Source organism: Alligator sinensis, unplaced genomic scaffold (assembly GCF_000455745.1).
Source record: "Alligator sinensis unplaced genomic scaffold, ASM45574v1 scaffold173_1, whole genome shotgun sequence".
NCBI lineage: Eukaryota > Metazoa > Chordata > Crocodylia > Alligatoridae > Alligator > Alligator sinensis.
Window position 1 is genome coordinate 1,910,049 of NW_005842207.1, and position 13,458 is coordinate 1,923,506.

A 13,458-nucleotide genomic window follows, 5' to 3' on the forward strand; every position below is an offset into this window, starting at 1 on the left:
GCAGGAGCAGCTCTGGGAATCAGCAGGACCCATGCCCAGATCAGCAGGGAAAGCAGCAGGAGAAGGTAAATGGTGGGGTGGTAGCGATCAAGAGGGTAAGGGGTGAGGGGCAGGATGCCTGCTCCCCCACCTGCCCCTGCCTCTTACCCTTGCTTTCCCCACTATCCCTACTGCTTACCCTCACCTTTACTTTCCTCTGACCAGCCCCCTGCTTCTGCTTTTCCCATTGCCTGCTCCTCTGCTGCTGTTTTCCTGCCACAGCAGTGGTGGGGAGGGGCAAATTCAAGACAACTCCCCAATCATAAGATTCTAGACATGGAAAATTATAACAAATTCATAATTTTCCATGTCTGGAATCTAATTATTGGGGGTCATCTTAAATCTGAATTCGTCTTAGAATTGAGTAAATATGTTAATATCTTTGGTCAATAGTTACTATTATTTAGTATCAATAATACTTTTTTCATACTATTCTTCAAGAACTTTCCACTTCAGTATTTTTAAAGCCACATTTTAAAAACATTGGCAAAGTTCTATCTCCATCATATACAAGTGTTTATCAGAAATTCACAAAAAATATGATTCTTCTGGTCCAACCAAGTGCAAGATACAATTCACAATCTTGTATTTCAACATAATTCAGCATACACTCAATTACCTAGAGACCCTATGAGTATAATCTATATGCCTTAAGTTAACTGAGATATTTTATTGCAGATCAGCTCTTGCAACAAGCTTTTAACCCTACAGATACAGTTTCCTGACACTAGATTTTGAAAGTACAATGACCAAAAGATGGTGGATAAGAAAGAAGCAGACAACTGAGGAATTCGTGATGGTCATCTTCAACCTCTTCTATGTACCTCATGTCACTCTTCTTCAGGACTGCCCTTCCCTTCTACATAAACGATGTCCTGCTAGCTACAGAAAAACTTCTATCTGGACTTTCTCTAAACCTTACCTTATACAAGGTTATGCTGCCAATTTAAGTGACACAAACCTATATCAAAAGATTTGAAAACTCAGATAGGTGGGGGTACTCTGTTCATCATCTTTCAAGCTACTTACATCTTCACGTAATGCCTTTACTAATTCACTGTGGGCCATGGGCCTGATGCTCAGTTGATGGATAATTTCTCGCTTGATTTCATCTGTGGGACTTACTTGTCCTATTCCAGGACTAAATCTTTCCCCTGGAAATGTAACAACAAAATTACATAATTACTGAAGAACCTTTACCTATATTGGTACTATTCAAAAAGGGGAAAAAAAAGGTTACTAGGTATAGCAGACAAACTGAGTTATGCTCAGGCTTGTAGCATAACTTTAGGCCTTCCCAGAACTAAGCAATTACATTGTACAGAGTATCTTATAAGGCACTGGGAAAAGTGAGTGCTGTGAATGGCATAGTGGGCTGACCAGGTACAGTAGTTCCCTAGAAGGAAAGGAAACCAAAAACAGAATAGGATTGGAGTACCTCATCTAAAAAGATGAGGTAACAAACTTAAGGACTGGACAATTTGAGATAAGAACATTACAAAAGTAGTGGACAAACAGAGAGACAGAGTGTGTTTTGTTTTGCCACCCTGGAGAGAGAGGAGCAACCTTGGAATTCTTGTTTGAACAATGAGGAATCCAGAAACTAACATCCCACGCACCCAACAGAGGATTTGAGGCTGGTACCACCAAAGGTTGCTGTTACAACGCCTGAAGGAAACCTCTTGTCAGGTCGTATTGCAAGGAACAATACTTGTAATAAGTCTAGGGGTTACTAATAAAATTAACCTGATATCAAATCGGATGAGAGGCAGTGTAATCCTTGGGGGTCTCTGGTAAAAGGAATCCTGGGGCAACACTAGGGACCAGTAAGCTAGTGAGTTCAAGGAGACACAAATGAACAAGATAGCATTCCCTTCCTCCTAGAAAGGCAGGCTTTGGTACAAGAAATAGGGAATGGCACCATGAGCAGGTTGCTCACATGCCGATTTGAAATGTTAATACAAGGCCACCAAACTGATCCAAAGTGAAGTGAAATGATTAAATATATTTTAACTTACCAACAATCATTATAATTAAGTATAGCATTTCTTCTATAAGAGTATTATTTTGCTGAACCACATCCTGATTGAAAAACAGAATAAGAATTAAATTCATTTTTTCAGTTCCGAATAAGTAAAAAATGTTACATCAGTTTTTAGAAAATTGTTTTCAACACTTTCAGACTGCAACTTAAGGGGCATGCAAGCATTCACTTCTAGCAGTGAAAAATTTTCAGCGCTAGAAAGTATTCTGAGAAAGGAAGCATACATCCCCTCTACCCTGCTCCTTCTGCCTTCCCAAGACTGGGGTGATGGCTGTCTGGAGAAGGCGGGGACAGCAGCAGCTGCTCCGGTCCTCCTGTTCCTGTCGTACTGGAGAAGCAGGGCAAAAGCTCCACCAGTGCCTGGTGTTAGAAGCAGGCAGGTAGCTTGCAGCACTGCTTGGCTCCTGGGCATCAGGAGCTGAGCAGATGGAACAGCACACCACTTCTCATGCCAGAATCCTGGTGTGTAAGGACCCAGCAACAAGGCCAAATGCTTGTCCCCTAGGGCCCCTCCTATTCTGGAGGGGAGGAGGGGAAGCTGTCCTCCAAGCCAGGGTGACCCCAGAAAGCAAGGGAGGAGTTAAGCCATGGGAAGAGTACAAACAGTTTTTCTCCTGGAAGAAATTCTCCCAAGACTATCTTCTATTGAATTTGAGATAACTATTCCCCCCTCCCCCCGAACTGCAATTTTTTCATCAGAGAGAAACAACATGAACGTTTGTGCAGTTTCTACTGGAAGAACGGCCATTCTCCCAGTACAACATAACACTTTATGTGGCCTCAATTCTATTGCCAATTCTTGCCATTAAGATTAATGCTAATCATGAGCTGTAATCTTTTTTCACACTCCTATCAAAAGACAAATAACCCTTTATTAATTTGCTATGTTACTTTAAAATTTCAATTTATTTTATAAAATGCACACTTCACAAGAAAACTACCAACCTGGCAAATTTAAAATGACAGGGAATACCTGCCAGCCAAAAAAATTTATCTACAGGTATGCTGATGCAATTGGCCCAATTTCCATGTGCAAATACCCAGAGATCAAGCTCTCTGTGTGTTTCTATACTAAGAGGCAAACTTTTAGGGCAATGGAATGGCAGAACACACAAGATCTCCATATACAGATGAAAAAAATCTCAAGTTAATTGATAGAAAAACATAAAAAATGTAATAATTATTCTGCAGGATATTTTTTGGAGATCTGGGGGGGGAAAAAGTTAGGACAGATAAAAGCAGATCTACACTGTATGAAATTCTTAATTAATGTGTTATAACAGATTATTTGTAAAGCTCAGCACCAGCAAAACAGCCTCTCCTATTTCCTTACTGTGCTTTTGTTAACACACAGAATATGTTACATTATTTGAATTCAAATTACTGTATTTCTGCCAGAGGAGTGAAATCACTTCAGAATTCAAGAGTCACTCCTCACCAAGAGTTCAGCCTGTCTTTGTAGAACATCAGAGCTTAATGGGCTAAAATGTGAGACCAGGATACTATAATAATTTAAGTCTCTGTTTAACTCAAGTGGTACCATTTTGTTCTAATACAGGGTGTTTATAAAGTCCTTGTGCAACTTTAAACTTTAATAACTTTGGATGTACACACGATAGGAACAAACTGTAAATGGCAATTGAAAGCATAATTTATTAAGTTCTAACACAATATAGCTCAAATTTCTAGACCTCAACGTAACTGCCATCTTTCATGATAAATCATTCAATCCAATTTTCCAACTCATAGAAAACATTTTCCAGTTGCTGCTGAGTAATTTCATTAATTCCATTTGTAATACTTACCCTAAGCATAGCTTACACTATGCTAAAACAAACTTAAAGAATTATGCTTTCAATGGCTGTTTAGTTTGCTTTTATTATGTGTATATCCAAAATTATCAAAGTTTAAAGTTGCACAAGGGCTTTATAAACATGCTGTACTATATGTGACAAATTCTCTAATAATTGGTCTAGGAAACAAAATGGTGCCTTTTCACACCCTTCTTGGTATTTTTACAATGCAAAATAAAAAGTAGAGACGTGAATACTAAAGTGAAGTCTAAGTAGTTTTAAAAAAATGTTTTTTTTTCATTCAGAGGTAACAGAAACATATAAAGTACCTTATTAGTATTATCTGTGCTAAATCTTTTGCCATAGTCTGGAGTGCTAAATATCTGATAAAGTTCAAAACGACTCAGCATTACCATTAGGAAATGGTTTGGATCCATCATGGATACACCAGTCTATTAAAAAAAAAAAAGGAAGAAAGAGACTAAGCAAAAAAAGGTATTAAAATATTATTACATATGTAAAAATGGAATGGGTGCATTTGTGGGATGCAATTTTGGATTACACAAATACTACATATACAATGCATATAGACACTGTATTTTTCTTATGGACTTTATTTTTCCTACATAGATTTAATTACTAAAATTACTCACATAGACCCCAATCATCCAAGTGAGTCTGCAGAGATATACAGGTTTGCTTAAGTAGAAACCCTTGCAAGATCAGAGCATATTTTAAATACATTAGCAACACTTTAAATGCCACGCCTTTCAAAAATACATGACCAAAAAAAAAATTCACAAGTGCTTTTAGTTTCTGGTCATCATCCCAACTTATGAAATTAAATACTGTTAATAACTAAGGATACTTATACATTACATTTCTACTTATTTAAAACCAAACTAAAAAATGCTCTCCCAGAAAACTTAGTAAATGTAAAGACTTTCCAAGCTTTCCCATAAGGAAACAGGGTGATAGATAGGAATACTGATTTTAAAAATGTAACACTCATTTCTTTCACACACCTTCAATTTGTGAAAAACTAAGCTCTATGATCTGGAAATGACCGATATAGACCTATATTTAATAAATAAGCTGTGGTCAAGTGGTTGTGTTAAGGATCCGGAGACAACCAGCCCAATACTAAGGAAAAGGTCTGTTCTCTCCTAATGTCCATTGAAAAGAACAGGAGATAACTGGAAACTAACACACCCTAACTTTATATCTTCACATCTCACTTAGAGCTGTACACTTACCAGGGTTCAGTTTCCTTCCCCACACCTGCCCTTCTTTGTGTTACAGGAAAGTGGGAAGACACTATACACCACATCTGGACAGCAGAATAGGTTTTCCCCACTCCGTCCTCTATTCTACTGCCAGTGGGCAAAGGGGATGGTAACAGGTGTGGATGACTAGCTCCAACCTAGTGGATGTCATAGAATTTTTTTTAAAGGTTGTGACGTAATGATTAGCCATTCTGCAAACCTTACTTCAGCTTTCAATTTGTCCCACCCTTCAACTGGTTCTAGATCTACTTTCCTGTTTGGGGTTGGGCAATCATCAGTTTGGGAGTCTTCAGTTTGGGACAAAAATCAGCAAAAGGCTTCACCTTCCATCCAGTATTTTGGAGGCCTTTTTGGAAGCAGAAGCACTGAAATATACTTACTGCAGTTTCCACTGTAATCAATGGCTTATAAGGATCAATTTGTGGTCCACTTGAGTCCATGGCCAGTGCTGAGCAGAGCACTGCATAGTGAGGGGTATGCCACCATGCCACCTGTCTTGGGCAGCATTTGGTTTCCTTTATCTCACTGGTCTGTAAGGTGTGTGTGTGGGGGTGGGGGGGTGGAAGGGAGAGGGGTAGAATGAAACTCTGGCTTCTAGTTAAGACCCCAGCAAAGACCGGAATAGATGGGACACAATACCTTCACACCCACCCTCAGGTTTGCAGTACCCTGGGAACTTTGGTCCCAGTAGAGGTCCACAACCCTGAAATAAGTCTGCTGAGTAGTTTGAGATGGTTATCCAAGTTGAGTAATGTTGTAAAATAAAAATTGTATTTTAGATACTTCATGGCCTATATCTTCAATTTGATATCTGCGCCAATTATGCTTTTCATAGTTGCAACTAACACCAAAGACAGTATTCCCCTCTATATAATTTGTTCCTCCCTTGTAAAGGCACTTAAAACCAAAGAATGAAGGATTGTAAAAAAGTAAATATGTTTAGAAAATTCAGGTCATATGAAGATTTCAATGCTATACAGTAGATTTTTTTAAATTAAAACTACATCAATAGGTATATAGTGAAAATGTCTATCACAAAAACAAACAAACAAAAACACTTAATACATTTACCTGAAGCATTACTATGTCTTTGTCAAACATTTCTCTCCTGCATTTCACATTATGATAGTAATAGATCTGAAAAATATGATATTTTATTATTTAACCAGTTTCCTGGTCTGAACCCGTTTTCAATTCAATGAAGAATTTATCTCAATTTTTCAGTGAGAAAGAATTAAAGGATAAATTAGCAAACTGATAAAAGGCATGCCTGAACAAATATGAATGCATATTAGGTACTTTCATTTGCAAGCAACATTTCTGATATACTGATGAGTTACTCCACTGCCTCTATAGCAGCGATTCTTAACCGCTTTAGACTCAAGGCATTCCTCAAAAAAGGCCAGCTCTTAGCTTTCATTCATTTTTCAACTACAAGAAAATAGAACAATTCTTCTACTGCATAAAACTTAGAAAAACCACAAGAGATCAGAACGTTTTCGACACTATGGATTCCTATTTGAAATCTGAGTTGATCGTGTTTAGCATGTAGGTAGCCATACACTGGTTGAGAATGATTACTCTATAGGTTTAGGTTGCTTGATAAATTAGGAAAGATTAGGAAAGATTCTCACGAACTTTTCTTGAATAGCTCCCACCCTTCCAATTGCTTTCCTTTGACATTCTATGGGGAGAACATCTTGGGACCAATCTAGTGTCTTTCTTCCATGACATTCTATTCAGTTAGCTACCATATGTATTTTTGCCATTTCCTTTTTGCTATGAGTGCCGTCAGCATGACAAAGAAATTGAACATTTTAATTTAAGACTGAGAACATGGTTCTAGCAAAGCAGAATCATCAAAAGCACCATACTGTACTGGAAATCCTGTGAAAGATTGGCCATCCAGGAGAGAAAAAGAGTCAATACTGCCTACAGCATACAACCCCAGTGGGCCACTCCTATGCACAGAGGCCCTGCCAACAGAATCACTCCTGACCCACTGCCCTCCATCCTCAAGCCCCAGCCCCCCCAGTGTGTGGGGCAGGGAGTGGGTGTATAGGGGCCCCAAGGACCCCCTCGAGGCTGGAACTCTGTTTTCCATGTTTTTCTTCTTTAAAGGAGAATCCAATTTAAAAGTTCTTCTGCAACCCTTACATATATTATTGCAACCCACTTTTGGGTCATGACCCACAGATTGAGAAGTGCTGGTTCTAGTCCAACCCCCTGCTCAAAGCAGGACCAGCCCCAAATAGAACATCCCAGCCAAGGCTTTGTCTAGCCAGGTCTTAAAAACCTCCAAGGATGGAGAGTCTACAAACTCCCTGAGTAACCTGTTCCAGTGTTTTACTACCCTCCAGTGAGAAAAATTTTCCTAATATATAACCTAAACTTCCCTCGTTGCAATTTAAGACCACTGCTCCTTAACAGTCTAGCTCCTTTTTTGGAAGTATCCTTCTGGTAGATCAAGGCTGCTATTAAATCCACCCACCAAGTCTTCTCTTCTCCAGACTAAATAAGCCCAGTTCCCTCAGCCTCTCCTCAGAAGTCATGTCCCCCAGCCTCCTCACCATTTCCATTGCCCATCACTGGACTCTCCAATTTGTCCACATCCTTTCTATAGTGGGGGGCCCAAATCTGGACACAGTATTTCAGATGTGGCCTCATCAGTGTAGAATAGAGGGAAATAATTACTTCCCTCGATCTGCTGGCAATATTCCTACTAATGCAGCCCCATATGCTGTTAGCCTTCTTGGCAACAAGGGCACACTGCTGACCCATATTCAACTTCTTGTCCACTGGAACCCCACAAGCTCCTTTTCAGCAGAGCTGCTGCTTAGCCAGTTGGTCCCAAGTCTGTAGTGGTGAATGGGATTCTTCTGTCCTAAGTGCAGGACTTTGCACTTGTCCTTATTGAACCTCATGAAATTTCTTTTGGTCGAATCCTCCAATTTGTTGAGGTCTCTCTGAAACCTAGCCCTACCCTCCAGTATATTTACTACTCCCCACAGCTTGGTGTCATCTCTAAACTTGCTGAGGGTGCACTCTATTCCATCTTCCAGGTCACTGATGAAAACATTGAACAAAACTGACCCCAGGACCAACCATTGGGGCACTCCATTTGACAATGGCTACCAACTAGACACTGAGTCATTGACTACTACCCTCTGAGCCTGATGATCCAGCTAGTTTTCTATCCACCTTACAGTCCATTCATCCAACCTGTACTTCCTTAGCTTGCTCGCAAGAATGTTGTGGAAGACTATCAAAAGCCTTGCTGAAGTCAAGGTATATCACATCCACTGATCTTACTGCATCCACAGAGCCAGTAATCTCATCATAGAAGGCAATCAGGTTGGTCAGGCATGACTTGTCCCCGGTGAATCCAGGCTGACTGTTTCTAATCACCTTCATATCCTCCAAGTGCTTAGAAATGGATTTCTTGACCTGCACCATGATTTTTCCAGGGAATGAGGTGAGGCTGACCAGTCTGTAGTTTCCCGAATTCTCCTTCTTCCCTTTCTTAAAAGATGGGTACTATATTTGCCCTTTTCCAATCATCCAGGACCTCTCCCAATTGCCATGAGTTTTCAAAGATGATGGCCAGTGGCTCTGCAGTGACATCAGCCAACTCCCTCAGCACCCTCAGGTGCATCCCATCCGGCTCTGTGGACTTGTACACATCCAGTTTTTCAAAGTAGTCCCTAACCTGCTCTTTTGCCACTGCTGGATGTTCACCTTCTCCCCAAACTATGCTGCCCAGTGCAGTAGTCTAGGAGCCCACCTTGCCTGTGAAGAATGAGGTGAAAGAGATATTGAGTACTTCACCCTTTTCTACATCCTCTGTCACTAGGCTGCCTCCCCCATTTAGCAAAGGACCTAAATTTTCCCTGATCCTCCTCTTGACGTTTATAGAAACCCTTCTTGTTACCCTTTATGTCCCTTGCTAGCTGCTACTCCAGTTGTGCTTTGGCCTTCCTGATTTCATCCTTGCATGCCCAAGCAATACTCTTATATTCCCCACTACTGGTTTGTCCAAGTTTCCACTTATAAGTGTCCTTTTTGTGTTTTAGCTTACTGAAGAGTTTCCTGATAAACCAAGCTGGTCTTCTGCCATACTTGCTAATCTTCCCACACATTCGAATGATTTGTTCCTGCACCCTCAGTTATCTTCTTTAAAATTCAACCACCTCTCCTGGACTCCTTTCCCCCCTCAGACTAGCCTCCCAGGGAACCCTGCTGATGAGTTCCCCGAGTGAGCTGAAACTTTCTGAAGTCCAGAGTCCATACTTTGCTGCTTTCCTTCCTTCTTTTCCTCAGGATCCTGAACTCAATCATCTTGTGATCACTTTTCCCCAAGCTGCCATCCCCTACCCACTACCCACCAATTTTTCCCTGTTTGTGAGCAGCAGGTCAAAAAGAACATGCCCCCTAGTTGGCCTCTCCAGTACTTGCACTGGGAAGCTGTCCCCAACACTCTCCAAAAACTTCCTGCATTGCCTATATGCACTGCTTTATTGCTCTCCGAGAAGATGTCAAGGTGATTGAAGACCCCCATGAGAACAAGGACTTATGATCCGGAAACTTCTGCAAGCTGTTTGAAGAAAGCCTCATCTACCATTTCCTTCTGGTCTGGTGGTCTATAACAGACACCCATACCATGACATCACCCGTGTTGCTCTCCCTTCTGATCCTAACCCAGAGACTTTCAACAGGCCTGTCCCCAGTTTCATACTGGAGCTCTGAGCAATCATACAATTCTCTTACATAACAAGGAACTCCTCCTCCTCTTCTTCTCCCCTGCCTGTCCTTCCTAAACAATTTGTACCCATCTATGACACTGCTCTAGTCATGCAAGTTATCCCACCAAGTCTCTGTTATTCCAATCACGTCATAGTTCCATGACTGTAAAAGGACTTCCAATTCTTTCTGCTTGTTTCTAAGGCTCGATGCATTCATGTACAGACAGAAGCAGTCTTTCGTCTCCAAGCAGAGAAAGGTAAGGGAGATAGCAAGTTTAGCCACACAGTCCCCAAAACACAAAGCCACACACAGACTCCCTTTTATATTTCCAAAAAAACCCTTCTCTTGCAGCCAGCTAATGTAATTATTTCTCTAGTTCAGCGATTCTCAACCAGGATGTCACAGCACCCTGGCATGCCCTGAAAATACTGCAGGGGTGCTCCAGAGTACTGTGCAATCTTACCACTGTTAGGTGTAAAACACGAGTAACAAGATAAACTCAGAAATTTCAAGTAGAAATCCATCATGTTAAAAGCATTTTGACCTGTCATGATCTTTCTGAGTTCTTTGCAGCAGCAGAATTGCTCTATTGCTTTCAATAACCAAAAATCAAGTGAAAACTAAGAGCTGACATTTTCAAAGCATGCCCTGAGTCTGCTGAGAAATGCACTGAATCCTAAAAGGTTGAGAAACACTGCTCTAGCTCAACCTACACTGAAATGCTTAAAGTTGAGACTGCATACTCAACCAATAAAAGATAATGAGATCATTACAGTACATAACTGGGCCTGGTTTTCTCTTTTTTCCCTCTTGAAAAAAACTACATACAATCCCATGCCCCTCATGTTATAACAATATTCATTAAGTTACAAAATCATGCTTGTGAAAGTTTGGAAGCATTAGATTTACGTTGCCGCCTCGTGCATCTGCACAAGACAGGTCTTTAATTACATGTCAGAGCCCCTATCTCATTCAGTGCACAGGGAAGATAATGCTTAGAGAACAAGTTAGAGTTGTGTAGTAAATATAGCTATTTTTAGGACTGCTGCCTCATTTGTTGTGAAAACTGTTAAGACAGACAGGGCCCCGAGGGCCCTATTTGAGACACCTGAAGCTTCATTTGCAAAAAAAAAAATAAAAATGCAGCACTCACACTTGCAAATGAAGTTAGTAGGAGAAGAAAGAACTCAAGAATTGCTAAATTCTAATCCTGGTTCTGCTACTTAGTTACTGGGTGACCTCCAGCAAGTTTGCCTCTGTATTCTAATCTGTAATATGGAGACAATATGCAACGGACAGCAAAGGTATGGAAATATTAATTTAAGAAGACACTTTGGGCAAGGTTCTACAACAAAAGGCAGTGCCACAAAGAGAAACGCTATACACACTAGCTTTGGAAGTGGAAGCAAACCAGCTGTGTTCATGGATTTTGAAAAGGAGGGTGCAGATGGTATGGCACAACACATATAACGCAACACATTTTTCTCCACCTAAAAAGAAACTAGAAGCTTTGTTAATATGATAGGGGGCAAAAACAAATATAGCTTTTAGAATGTGCACTGATTTGGTAGATTATATAGCAAATTTAAAAGACACAACAAACTAGGCAAAAATAATCAGAAGATGTTGTGTCTTTAGCCCTTAGGCAATATAGTTAAATGTACGTCTTTATTCAGATTCATAAAACAAAATCTAGCTGTCTTGATAGCACTTCCAATACCTCACTATTAGTCATTTCTATGTCTGAATTAATATTACCACACCTTAGTTAAGGTTTTTAGCTAGAGCTAAAAAATAGTCTTCAGGGCTGTGAAATAGAAAACACACATTACCAGGAATGGCTAACAGACCGCAAAGGTACAGAAGAAAGGATAGTTCGAACAGTGGAACATCAAGACCATTAAAAAGGGCAGAGGGTTGTTAACACTGGTAGAGTAGAAAGAAATTAGCAGGAATCAGGGAGATGATAATGAAGCCAATTGACTCTCAGCACTGCCTGAATAAGAATACCTCCCAGACAGATGGTTTTAAAGATTGGATGGAGGAGGAATCAAAGGGGGATGCAACTGTCCCACCCTGTGTCCACCCCTAGCTGTGTTACCAATGCACTATGCACTGACTAATTAATTTGTCTAAGCAACAAGGCTTATTAGGGTGACGCTATACTCAGGTTATGCTGCTTTCAGTTCTGGAGCTAGCACACACTGAGCTAGCTCTTTGCATCTGCCTAGGCCAGCTTTGCAAACTAAAGATTCTTAATACTAAGCAATGAAACCCTCTCCAAAGACTATAATGAAATAATCCTGTACATGTGCAGTTTTGGATGGTGTGCAATAAATGAGATGAAGGTCATTAAAGAATGATGAAAATAGAGGTGTTTAGCAGCTGTCTCATTTACAGAACACCACCTGTTAGAGTTCACTGAATAAAAATATGAAAAACATGTAATTAAGGGCAAAAGTAAACATTTTTAGAGCACCAATAGAAGCTCTGGTCCAACTGCCTTTCAATTAACATTATACCCCTAAGTGAGTTTTGAATATGAGACTTGGATGTTGGATCTGGGAGTGTAAACTACACCAGCTTGGGCACAGACTTCAGGGCACTGCAGGGACAGGATGCACAATTGCATCAGTGACACAGCAACAGCTGGAAGCTTTGTTGTGCCTCTGGCTGGGTAATTCACATATGGAAGCGATGTGCACTCTGACCTGCTCTGAGCCTTTTTCTGAGAGACCCTACTCCTGGGCTCACAACTCCAATTCCAGCCTGAGCCCAATTACTAAAATCAAATTTCTGTGGAGCTTGTGACCTCTCTCTCATTAAATGCCCTATTTGGGGTCACAATCCCTAGTTTGGTAACTGCTGATCACATAACATAAAGCAAACATTTATGTATCACAGCTAGCAAAGAAACACTTACTTGATTTACAAGAGAGAACCCATTTCTTCGCCACATTCCTGCATGCACTTGGGCACATAAAACTAGACATCGTAGAGGGTGCTCTATTAACATAGGTGGACTAAGTTCACTCTGCAGAATATAAAAATATGAAAGCCTTAATGTAATTAGAATTGTAATTTTCTCTCTTTTTTTTTCTTCTTTTGCTGGGGGAGGGTAATGTGGGGGCTTTTAAAGAATTTTAGGAACAGAAAAAGGTAACAAAATCCAAAGCCAATTAAATTGCAAGGGCTGCATGAACTCAGTCATCTCTTCATGTTAACTTGTCTCATATTTTACCTTTGCTTTATATAGTACTACTACCTGAAGTCCGTGGTTTACTCTAATATCCCCTAGTTTTCAAACTTCCCCTTAATGTGAAAAACGTACCCACATCAAATCATTTAATACATTTTTTTAAAGTTTACCACAGAACATCATTTATACTCTTAGCTGGCTGGCTATCTTCCCTTTGCTCTGTATATCCTTTTATTTATTCAAAAGGAAACTAAATCTTTCAAAAGACAGTGCAGTTTCTTCTACCAGTTCTGTTCCCTCCTTTTATTTTCCATGGTCTCTTCCCCTGCGCCCCCCCCTCCCACCCCCGCAACA

At 40.4% G+C, this 13,458-nt stretch overlaps 1 protein-coding gene across 3 annotated transcripts in view; it reads right to left on the reverse strand.

Moving 5' to 3' along the window:
• The window catches only part of UBR2 (ubiquitin protein ligase E3 component n-recognin 2), a 105,823-nt gene that overhangs the window by 43,783 nt on the left and 48,582 nt on the right, over positions 1 to 13,458 (reverse strand). For all 3 annotated transcript variants that reach the window (XR_003094791.1, XM_014521350.2, XM_014521349.2), the window contains exons 17-21: positions 12,829 to 12,939; positions 6,234 to 6,299; positions 4,206 to 4,328; positions 2,058 to 2,121; positions 1,069 to 1,193 (exon numbers count right to left, since the gene is read on the reverse strand). Coding sequence is in view for 2 of the 3 variants with exons in the window: in XM_014521350.2 (XP_014376836.1) it covers positions 1,069 to 1,193; positions 2,058 to 2,121; positions 4,206 to 4,328; positions 6,234 to 6,299; positions 12,829 to 12,939 (489 nt within the window). In the remaining variant the exon portion in view is untranslated. The remainder of the gene's footprint in view (positions 1 to 1,068; positions 1,194 to 2,057; positions 2,122 to 4,205; positions 4,329 to 6,233; positions 6,300 to 12,828; positions 12,940 to 13,458) is intronic.